General features: G+C 31.8%; 2 protein-coding genes across 3 annotated transcripts; both read left to right on the top strand.

Annotated features, from left to right (window-relative positions):
* Positions 1 to 201: 201 nt before the first annotated feature.
* On the top strand, positions 202 to 2,744 carry LOC110715472 (F-box/LRR-repeat protein At4g14103-like). Its single transcript, XM_021894054.1, has 3 exons — positions 202 to 1,327; positions 1,413 to 1,534; positions 2,663 to 2,744. The coding sequence occupies exons 1-3, from the start codon at positions 275 to 277 to the stop codon at positions 2,742 to 2,744; spliced, it is 1,257 nt and encodes a 418-aa protein (XP_021749746.1). The 5' UTR covers positions 202 to 274.
* Positions 2,745 to 7,629: 4,885 nt separating this feature from the next.
* LOC110715393 (F-box/LRR-repeat protein At4g14103-like) lies at positions 7,630 to 10,377 on the top strand. Of its 2 annotated transcripts, XM_021893975.1 has the most exons (4): positions 7,630 to 7,822; positions 8,359 to 9,461; positions 9,551 to 9,700; positions 9,787 to 10,377. In XM_021893975.1, exons 2-4 carry the CDS (start codon positions 8,415 to 8,417, stop codon positions 10,135 to 10,137), a joined length of 1,548 nt encoding a protein of 515 aa, XP_021749667.1. In that variant the 5' UTR covers positions 7,630 to 7,822; positions 8,359 to 8,414; the 3' UTR covers positions 10,138 to 10,377. The 2 variants fall into 2 exon arrangements, with proteins under 2 accessions (XP_021749667.1, XP_021749668.1); XM_021893976.1 differs by having other exon boundaries at positions 7,630 to 9,461.
* Positions 10,378 to 11,026: the final 649 nt, after the last annotated feature.

Raw genomic sequence — 11,026 nt, 5'->3', positions numbered from 1 at the left:
TGAATTTACAGAAGATTATAACAATCGATTATGTTTCTACAGTGTTGTTCATGTTCATATCTAAGTTATAATGTGGTTGATAACTTGATATACGTAGTAATTGTATGCAGAGATTATTTAGTTTTTGGAGCCCAAATTGATAAATGAGTCTGATTTTTTTGATGATGAGTCAAAATCCAAAATTGTATGTTAGATTAAGTTAAATTCTTGTCTTCATTGAAGCAGGGAATTAATTAATTCAAGATCTGGGAATTGTGTGTAACTTGTATGCTCTATGGATTTGAGGTTGAAATCATGTAGTAGTACTACTGCTACCTTACAGAATGATTTAAATTGCGGCGACGACCTTCTATTAGATAGGTTCACTAATTTACCTGATGAATTGTTGATTCGGATACTGTCTTTGCTTCCCACCAAGGATGCTGCTGTTACTAGCATCTTGTCCAAGAGGATGAGCTCTATTTTCCCTTTCATTACGAGCCTCGACTTTGATGATTCACCTATATCTCATTGTTTGAATAGACCCTTTGCGATTCAACGTTTCCCCACTTTTGTTGCCTTAGTTAATAGTGCTCTGTCTGCATACAAGTCTCAGTATCTTACCAGGTTTAAACTTGGAGTGGGTGTAGACTTCAAGGGCATTTGTTGTTTAGATTGCGAAAGTAATCTACCAGGTGAGAAAGACTGCTGCCCGGACTTGAAAGCCTCACAAATCAATGCGTGGATCTCTTTTCCATTAACCCATTGTGGCCTCAGAGAGCTTGACCTTCGCATTCAGGTGAAAAAACCTGGTGATTGTCTGATACCCCTAGAAATTTTCACTTTTCAAACTCTAGAGGTGTTAAAGCTCGATGTTAATCTTAGTCTTGATCAAACTTCAACCATGTCATCCTTTCATCTTCCAAACTTGAAGCGACTCCAATTACGTGTGCCTGTCATTTCTGAGGTAGGCTTTGTGACAAGGCTAGTTTCTAGTTGTCCTATACTTGAAGATCTCATGGTGGATGTGGTTTGGAGCCAGGCCTATTTCATAAATATATCTTCCCCTTCTCTCCGGAAATTATGCTTATTTGTGAATAGATATGATTATAATGATGTTGATAACAAATTTGTTACTATTAATACTCCTAATTTGGAGTATCTCAGCTACACTGATTATTTAACATTACAGTACTCTGTCCCAAACATGAATTCTCTTGTTAAAGCAGATGTCGACCTTAGAATCTTCCCGGTTGGGCCATCTGAGGTTTGTCTTGTGCAAGTGCTTAACTTTATCAGTGTCTTGTCTAATGTTCAGCATTTAACTTTGGGTGGCAATTGTGTGAAGGTTTGTCTTGGTTTCTTGTTCATATTTTATTATTATTTATTATAAATGTGAAATTGAATGGCTATTTGTTAACTTTTGGTTGAAGGTTCTAAGCCGTGTTGATTTAAAGGATCGTCTGCCCGTTTTTCATAACATGAAATGTCTAGAGCTGCTTTATGATTATATCTGTTGGGACAAATTGCTGCCAGCATTTCTAAATGAGAATTGTTCTCCTGTGTTAGAAACGCTGGTCTTTCCACAGGGTTAGTGTGTAATTTTATCTCCTGTATTTGTTATTAAAATTTTCCAAATGCGGAGCATATTTTGTCGTGTAACAATTTTACTTTGATCATCACGTACTTAATTTGCAGGGTTTAACTGAGCCTCGTAGCACCATTCGCACTTGGATTCGTCCTATCTATCTGGATGAACGAGAATTTTGTAGAAACGCTCTAGCAGTTATTCTTTCATGTTGCAAAAATCATATTAAAAGAATTGTGATAAAGCATTATTGTGGGGTTCAAAGGGAAATAAGTTTGATCCAGTTTATGCTGACACATGCATTAGCTTTGGAGGAATTGGTTGTATTCCGGTGGAAGTATGTCTAATCTGATCGGAAGCTGATTGAGGATACATTGCAGAAATTAGAAAGGGTTTCAGCCTGTTCAATTCAAGTGTTGAATATGGCTGACATCAGCAAATCAGCAATGTTGTAATGTTGTAATGTTGTGTATTTATTTGCATATATGCACCAAATGAGTTAAACGGCTAATGCGTTGATACGGGCTCATTCGTTTGAATTTTTAGAACAGTCTACCAGCCTTAAGTTATGTATTCTAGTGCTGTTAGTAATATGCCACTTATTATTATATTTAATTAGGAATAGGGCACATATAAAATTACTATCTATTTCAAAATAAATGCCACATTTTGATTAGAATATGTGAACGTGGAATTTAACTAATACTCCCTTCATTCCAATATAACGAACATGTTTGACTTTTTTTTCACTGTTTGTATATTACCTTTGATTATAGTAGTTTACTACGAGGTAGCCCCAGTTACTCATTTGGAGTAACAACATTTGTTAATCAAATGGCACAATTGTAAATAATTGCTTCTTCCTCTTTCTTCTTCCTTCTTCCTTCCCATCATTATAGCCACCACTGCCATTACCATCATCACAATCACCATCTCTCAAGCCGATCTTCTTTTCCCCGTCAACCTTCGATCTTCTTTCCCCCGTTGACCTCCTCTTCTTCGTCCTTTCTCAAGCCCACAATGTCGCGGTTGTACAAAACTCAAGATTTCCCTTCTCCACCTTCCCCAATCTCCACCCACCTCCCTTGATCTCCACCCACATCTGAAAAAAAAAATGAAAACCCTAGGATTGAAGGGTGAAATTAAGGACATGGTCAACCCCAAAAGGAAGTGTTGACCATATCCTCTATTGAAGCTCCTTCAATTGATGATGGGTCGAGTTCGACATTTCGTAGATGCATCGAGTTCAACAACGACGAAGTAATGATGGGTCGAGGTCGTAGATGGGTGGGCGACGAAGTGATGATGGTGGTGGCTGTGATGGTTGAGGTAGAAGAGGAGTGAGGAGAGAGAAAGTTGAATGGTAGATACGAAAACATAAGAGTACCCCTTGAGTAACATATTTTGTTACACGTATTTAAAAATTAAAAATTAATTGTTTCATTTCTCCATTCACAATGTTTTAGATAATAGAAATTAAAAATATGATGGATGTAAAATCTATAAAAAGCAAAAGCGAGTAAAATTGAGAGAGAATATGAAAAATATTACAATGTGATATGATGAGACCACTAGTGGGGTGGAAAATAGCAAAATACTAGCTTAAGCCTCGTGTCATGCATATATATATATATATATATATATATATATATATATATATATATATATATATATATATATATATATATATATATATATATATATATATATATATATATATATATATATATATATATATATATATATATATATATATATATATATATATTATATCTAGCATATAAATGTGATGCTTTAAAGTAATTTCTTTGATATCAATAATAGAAATCAGTTTTATTAAGGAGTGTTAAGGGTCTGTTCTCTTCAACTTATTTTCAGTTCAGTTCTTATCTTAATTTCCCTCTCTCATAAAATATTCAATTCTGTTCAGCTCGGCTCCAATAAGTACAATTCAGTTCAGTTCAGTCAATCAGAACAGTCCTTTACTTTTTTGGCAAACTTTAATATTATTTCGTTTATCATATACTCCGTAATTAAAAAGGAGTTGGAATAATATTTTATGTAAATGTGTATGGAAGAATTATGAATGCCAAATAAAAAGGAATACTACCTCCGTTCCTGAAAGTTCGACTCACTTACTATTCATGTGATCAAAATAAAGTAACTTTGACCACATTTTATTATTTATACAATCAAAATAAATTAACAAGTTTGATCTTATTAGATTCCCCTTATGACAGATAATTCAAATATCATTTTTTTTAAAAAAAAAATTTACTTACACATAGCCGAATCTATTAGTGATCAAAGATGTTCCTTGGAAACCGTGCACATGCAAAGTTTGTTTCAGGAACGCAAGGAGTATTTTTTGTCTTAAAGATAATATAAAAGATTGGGAATGATATTATTATAATTATATCGAATATTCACAAAAAAAATGTTCAAAAGGAAAAGGGAGTTTTGGAGGGGGAAAAAATCAGGATGTGACACGTGTCACTCCCAGTCTGTTTTAACATTAACTTATTGATTGTTAAAATTTTCAAAAAAAAAAATAATGGAGCAAGTAATAAAATGTAAAGGGAGTAATAAATACATTTTTTTAATCATAAACTACGTTGTTACATAAAAGTTTTAATACAGTGTTTTTGAGGTCAAACTTGAAAATTCAACGAGGGTTATGTGGTATCCTTGCAAAACAATATTTTAAATGGTAGTTTCTCGCAAAACAAAATTGTAAGGTAGTTTTTGACACAAAATTCCATTTTGAAGGTACTCATAGTTTCTGACAAATTTTCCTTAATTTAATAATAGTAAATAAAATAAGAAAATACTAACAAAAAATTATTAATAACATATAATATTTATTGATCTAATATATAATTGTAGAGTTTTTTTTCCAACTTTCATTCAAGCAATTCTCTGCATTCTAATTTATTTATTTTATTTTTTTTTTTTTTTGGATAACTTCCTCTCCAACTTCCACTATATTTTTTTTTTGGAGGAAAATAACTACCTTATCTTTTTTTTTTGTCATTAATTTTTAATTCTCTAAATTTTAGATAAAAAAAAAATTCACTTTCACTTTTACTATTTTACAATACAATATATAACTCCACATACAATTCACTGTACCACTCAAAATCCCCAACATTTCACTTTTTTTTAAACACTACGTACTAAAATTTCACTTTGTTTTACGAGTATTTTTTTGGTATATAGTATAATATATGTCATGCTTTACCATGAGTATACAGTTTCGTTATCAACCATTCACTATAGTACTATAAATCCCCAACCCTTCAATTATATGCATTTTTTTTAGGGACTTTACTCCAAACATTTTCCGTTTCTTTAATCATCAAAAGCCAAAAAAAAAGTACAACATGTTTTTGTGGAACTGGCCTCAACGAATAACTACTTGCAACAAAACAAAGTATGTAACTCCTAGAGCAAGACACTAACTCATATGATACTAACCGAGTAACACGAGTAACCCCTATAACACTGAACGGGTAACCTCTATAACTTTGAAAAAGTAAACTTCAAAATAGCATTGCGTGACCACCGACATAAAAGAGTAAGACCCTGTTTTTTGAGCTTATAAACAATTAAAGCATAGAATATCATATTTCAGCATAGCACAACAGGTGTCATCACATTATAATACGATTATTAATACTCAGTACAACAGAGCTAATTAGGGTTCAATAGAACCGACCAGTCCAAAACCGACCATTACAGCTCAAGTTTAAATTACAACATCAAAATCAACTTTTCATATTTTAAATATATTTTTTCTTATATATCCCGTGCATTTTGCCGGCTACACTCATACTACCTCTTTTTTTTTTTTTTAATGTTACTAATACCAAATAAGAAAGATATTTAATGCTTATTTACTCTTTGTGTATGTCGTATATAATTTTACTAATGAATAATTAATATTACTAGCTTTTACAAAAATTACTCATACTACCTCTTTTTTTTTTTTTTTAATGTTACTCACTTGTATTTCACGCGATGTTTGATGCACTACTTTGACCATTAATTTATTTGATTAAGAATTTGTAAAAATCATATAGAGTTGATATATTGAAAATTCATAACAATAATTATATACTTATACTAAAGTGAAATCTTTTTTAAAGGGAATTTTCCCGCTTAAACTCTACTTTTATATATATATATATGTGTGTGTGTGTGTGTATTGAGGGATCCGGTGAGAATAAGTTCATATGTGAGAATTCATACTTATATGAGAACTGATCTATAATTTAGAACACGTGAGTAAAATTTATAACATGTGACTCAAATTTAAATTTAGAACATATGACTAATAATGTAGAACATATGAATAATAATTTTGAACATGTGTGTGAGCAACAATTTAGAACATCTGATTTGAGGATTAGAACATGTGAGTAAAAATTAAAAAAAAAAAATTGTTTTATGAAATTTAGAACATATGATTAAAATTTAGAACATCTGATTTAAAATTTAGAACGTGTGAATAAAAAATTTAGAACACTTGATATAAAATATAGAAAATGGGAGTAAAAATATTGAACATATATGTAAAAATATAGAACACGCGAGTAAAAATTGGAACGCTTTTGAATTTAGAGCATATAACTAAAAATCTTAGAACACACGTCCGTTTTAAAATTTAGAACTTATAAGTTAAAATTTCGGAATAAGTCATTCAAAATTTATAACATCTAACTTAATTAATTTATGGTTTAGAACATGTGAGTCCAATTTAGAACATCTGATTTAATTTAGAACACCTGGAAAAAAATTTAGAACATCATATTTAAAATTAAGAACATACGAGTAAAAAATTTAGAACATAAAAAGTGTACTCGCATAAGAAAATTCTCACATAAGAAAAATTCTCACGAGAGCCTCCCCATATATATATATATATATATATATATATATATATATATATATATATATATATATATATTATTCATTAATAAACCCCTTTACTTAGTTATTTATGGGTTGATTATTAACTTACATTTATATAAACACTTATATATTTCAATACTACTCTAATAAATCAAACTTACTAATTTTTTTCTTATAAATGCACCATTAAGGGCCTATTCTCTTTGACTGAATTGAACTGAACTGAACTTATTAGAGCTAAACTTAACTGAAGTGATTTGAACTGAAATGAATATTCTTATAAGAGAAGGAAATTAAAAGCTGAACTGAATGAACTGAACTGAACTGAACTGAACTTATTAGAGTTGAACTGAAAATAATCGTATGAGAATAGACTCTAAACAAGTCAATTTTGACTTAGTGTATACTCCCTTTGTTTAGTAATAATCGCAACATTTTGACTTTTGCATTATTCAAATGTTTACTTTGACTATATTCTATACCAATATATTTGACTATATTTCATACCAATATATATATATATTTTTTCATTTATTAACTTTTTATACTTACAAATATTAATGTTCAAATATTGACATATATATTAGACAAAATGTTGCGATTATTATGAAATGGCGGGAGTAATGAATAGATGAAACTCAGAAAAACGAGAAAATGCAAGTTTATCAAAAAATAAAAATGTAAATAAATTAACAACTTTTAGTCATACATGACTCCCACAGTTTTTAATTTATTTGCCAAAAAAGACATGATGACTAGACAAAATGGCAAAAATGTAAATAAATCAACTCAATATTTTTTATTTATTAACCAAAATATCAAGATGACTAGGAACAAATTTTGATTTATAATTTGTTATCAAGGAGATAAACTTTGTTCCAAAAAAAAAAAAAAGAGAAACTAGGATTTTCTCTTGAAAAACGGGTTAATAAAGGTCTGTTCTCATTGACTGAACTCAGCTGAGCTGAACTGAACTGAACTGAGCTGAGCTGAGTTGAACTAAATTGAGCTGAGCTGAAATGAAATGAAATGAAATGAAATGAAATGAAATGAATATTTTATAAGAGAAGAATATTAAGAGCTGAATTGAACTGAAATGAAATGAAAATAAATGTATAAGAAGAAGCTCTAAGGTCATTAGTGTTTAATAATGTACTGTAATATCAGAAAGCGTGGGCTTCTCTGAATTTTCCTCCCAACTTTAAAATTATTTTTGCCCCTCTTTCTCTCTCCTCCATTGAAGCTCACTCCTGTGTCTCAGAGTTCTACCGTAGAAGCATGATCTGAGTTCTCCATTGAAGACCCTTCTTAGTTTTCTCTGTTCCATTGAAACAGCCTGAGGTAATTTTATTTTTAATTGCTATTGATCATTAGATATCAATTTTACAATCTAGGGTTTATTGTTAATCAAATTGTCTGTATAGTCAATTCCGGGTTCTTGTGAGGTGAAATATTGAACTATAGGTTATAATTACTGATTTTATAAATGACTATAACAAACAATTTTGTTCATTTCTTATGTAGAGGAATTTTATGTGATTTTGGAGCCCAATTTGATTAATTTTGAATTGCATTCTTTTATTCATATCCCTTCAATGTTAGATTAAGCTTATTGTTAAGTTTGATTTTTTTTATTTTTATTTTTACTTTTTTATCATTGAAACATGGAAATAATTAATTGTGTTATTAAGAATCAATTCTTGTTGTTGGAATTTTGTGTTAAAAATACTTAATGGATCAAAATAGCAGTGACACCCTTTTATTAGATGGGAATTAGGTTGATAATGAATTGCAGAATTCTGTCTATAACCCTTTAATGTTAGATTAAGTTTATTACTTCGTATAAGTTTGATTCTTGTTTCATTTTATTGAAGCAGGGAATTAATTAATTCAGGATCAGGGGATTATGTGTTAATAATACTCCTATAGTCCTATGGATTTGAGGTTGAAACCATGTAGTACTACTACGTTACAGAATGATCGAAATTGTGGTGACATCCTTATATCAGATAGGCTCACCAATTTACCTGATGAATTATTGATTCGGATACTGTCTTTGCTTCCCACCAAGGATGCTGCTGTTACTAGCATCTTGTCCAAGAGGATGAGGTGTATATTCCCTTTGATTACGAGCCTCGAATTTGATGATTCACCTATATCTCATTGTTCGGATTTTCCCTTTGCGATCCAACGTTTCCCCACTTTTGTCACCTTTGTTGACAGTGTTCTCTCTGCATACAAGTCTCAGTATCTTACCAGGTTTAAGCTTGGAGTAGGTGCAGACTTCACGGACACATCTTGTACGGATTGCAAGTTTAATGGTCCAGAAGAGAAAGACTGTTGCCCGGACTTGAAAGCTACACAAGTTAATGCGTGGATCTCTTTTCCATTAACCCGTTGTGGCCTCAGAGAGCTTGACCTTCGCATTCAAGTGAAGCAACCTGGTGATTGTCTGCTCCCCCTTGAGATTTTCAACTGTGAAACTTTGGAGGTGTTGAAGCTCGATGTTAACCTTAGTCTTGATAAAACTTCAACTATGTCATCCTTTCATCTTCCAAACTTGAAACTACTCCAATTACGTGTGGCTTTCATTTTCGAGGAAGCCTTTGTGACAAGGCTAGTTTCTGGTTGTCCTGTACTTGAAGACCTCATTGTGGATGTTTATTGGAACCACGTCCATTTCACAAATATCTCCTCCCCTTCTCTTCGGAGATTATGCTTATTTGTGAATAAACTTGATTACGTAGACAATACTGATTGTGTGATTATTAATACTCCAAATTTGGAGTATCTTGAATACACCGATAATTTAGCTTTACAGTACTCTGTCCCAAATATGAATTGCCTTGTTAAAGCAGATGTCTACCTGGAAAATCAATTGTTAAGGGAAGAATTTGAGGTTTCTTCTGTGCAAATGCTTACCTTTATAAGGCCCTTGTCTAATGTTCAGCATTTAACATTGTCTGGTGCATGCATAGAGGTTTGTCTCAATTTCCTACTCTTTTTTTTAATGATTTATACTATATTTGTGAAATTGATGGATTGCTATTTGTTAACTTTTGGTTGAAGGTTTTAAGCTATGTTGACGTAAATGATCATCTGCCCGTTTTTAATAACTTGAAGCGACTAGAGCTTTATCATTGTTGTAACTCTTGGGATAAGTTGCTGCTAGCATTTCTGAATTGTTCTCCTGTCTTAGAAACACTTGTCTTTCCGACGGTAAGTGTGTGAATTCGTATCATCTGGTCATAATTTTATATATGGTATAATAATTGTAGTTTGATTATCATCTACTTAATTTGTAGGGATTCGTATCATCTGGTGATACTACAAGTAGTCGTTACAATCAGGATACATGTGTGCTGGAACGAAGATTTTGTGAAGAAGCTCTCTCAGTTGTTCCTTCATGTTGCAGAAATCATCTTAAAAGAATTGTGATAAAGTATTACTATGGGATTGAAAGGGAATTATGTTTGATCCGATTTCTGCTGAGATATGCGTTAGTTTTGGAGGACTTGGTCTTATTCCGAAGAAAGTTTGCAAAAGCAGATCGAATGTTCCTAGAGAATACATTGCAGAATCTACCAAGGGCCTCCGTCGCCTGTTCAATTCATGTGTTGAATTGTAACTTGCCCATGGTGAGGAGGACTTCCTAATTATACTTTTACTCGCTGTTTTAGAGAGGGGGGAAAAATCATGTGCTGACTATAGATTGATGGCAGCAATGTATTGCCTATGCCACCAACTGCAGTGATACATTTGTGAAATTTTAATGTGTTTTTTACGGCTCAATCATTCGAATAACTCGTTTAGTACTTGTATTCTACTTGTACTTCGTAAGTTCGTATCTGCCTTGTGTTTATGTTGTTTTATAAAGTATTCTTTCCGTTTTTAAATATTTGCTCCATTTCTCCATGCGTGGAGTTTTAGGAGAAATTGGAGAAAGTAATAAAATATGGAGATAGTGGGGTAGTTGAGAAAATAAAAAATTGTAAAAAGCAAAAATAGTGGAAGAATAGCAGGAGATAGAGTATTATATTGGATCCACCAAGTATGAGAAATGAATTGAATATTGTTAAAGGTTTCCAAAAAAGAAAATGGAGCAAGTATTTAAAAACGGCCGAAAAAGAAAAGTGGAGCAAGTATTTAAAAAAACGGAGGGATAAGTTATTATACAAATTATCTTGTCTTTATGTTAGAGGTGACCAAAAATCGGGTTGGGCTAGCCTTTTGAACAAAATCTTGTGTCTAAACTTACAAAATATTGTCAGGCTTATCAAGCCAAAGCAGGTGTTTTGGCTTTTCAAGGTCAGGTTCAGTCTTTGCGTAAATTTTAAGATGCACCTTGTGCAACTATAAATAGGTGTACAACACCTATACTTTTTAACATTTAGTAAAAAAAATCTGAACAATTACTAATTTTGAACATTTAACTATTGCTTTATGCAAATTTTATGCACTTCCTAGGCTGAAGTAGATCTGGCTAGCGGGTCGAGCCATTAATAGTCACCATACTTTATGAACTACAGTCGGGCCTAGTCAAAA

Source organism: Chenopodium quinoa, unplaced genomic scaffold (genome assembly GCF_001683475.1).
Source record: "Chenopodium quinoa cultivar QQ74 unplaced genomic scaffold, ASM168347v1, whole genome shotgun sequence".
NCBI classification, from domain to species: domain Eukaryota; kingdom Viridiplantae; phylum Streptophyta; class Magnoliopsida; order Caryophyllales; family Amaranthaceae; genus Chenopodium; species Chenopodium quinoa.
This window is presented reverse-complemented; position numbering and strand designations above follow the sequence as displayed.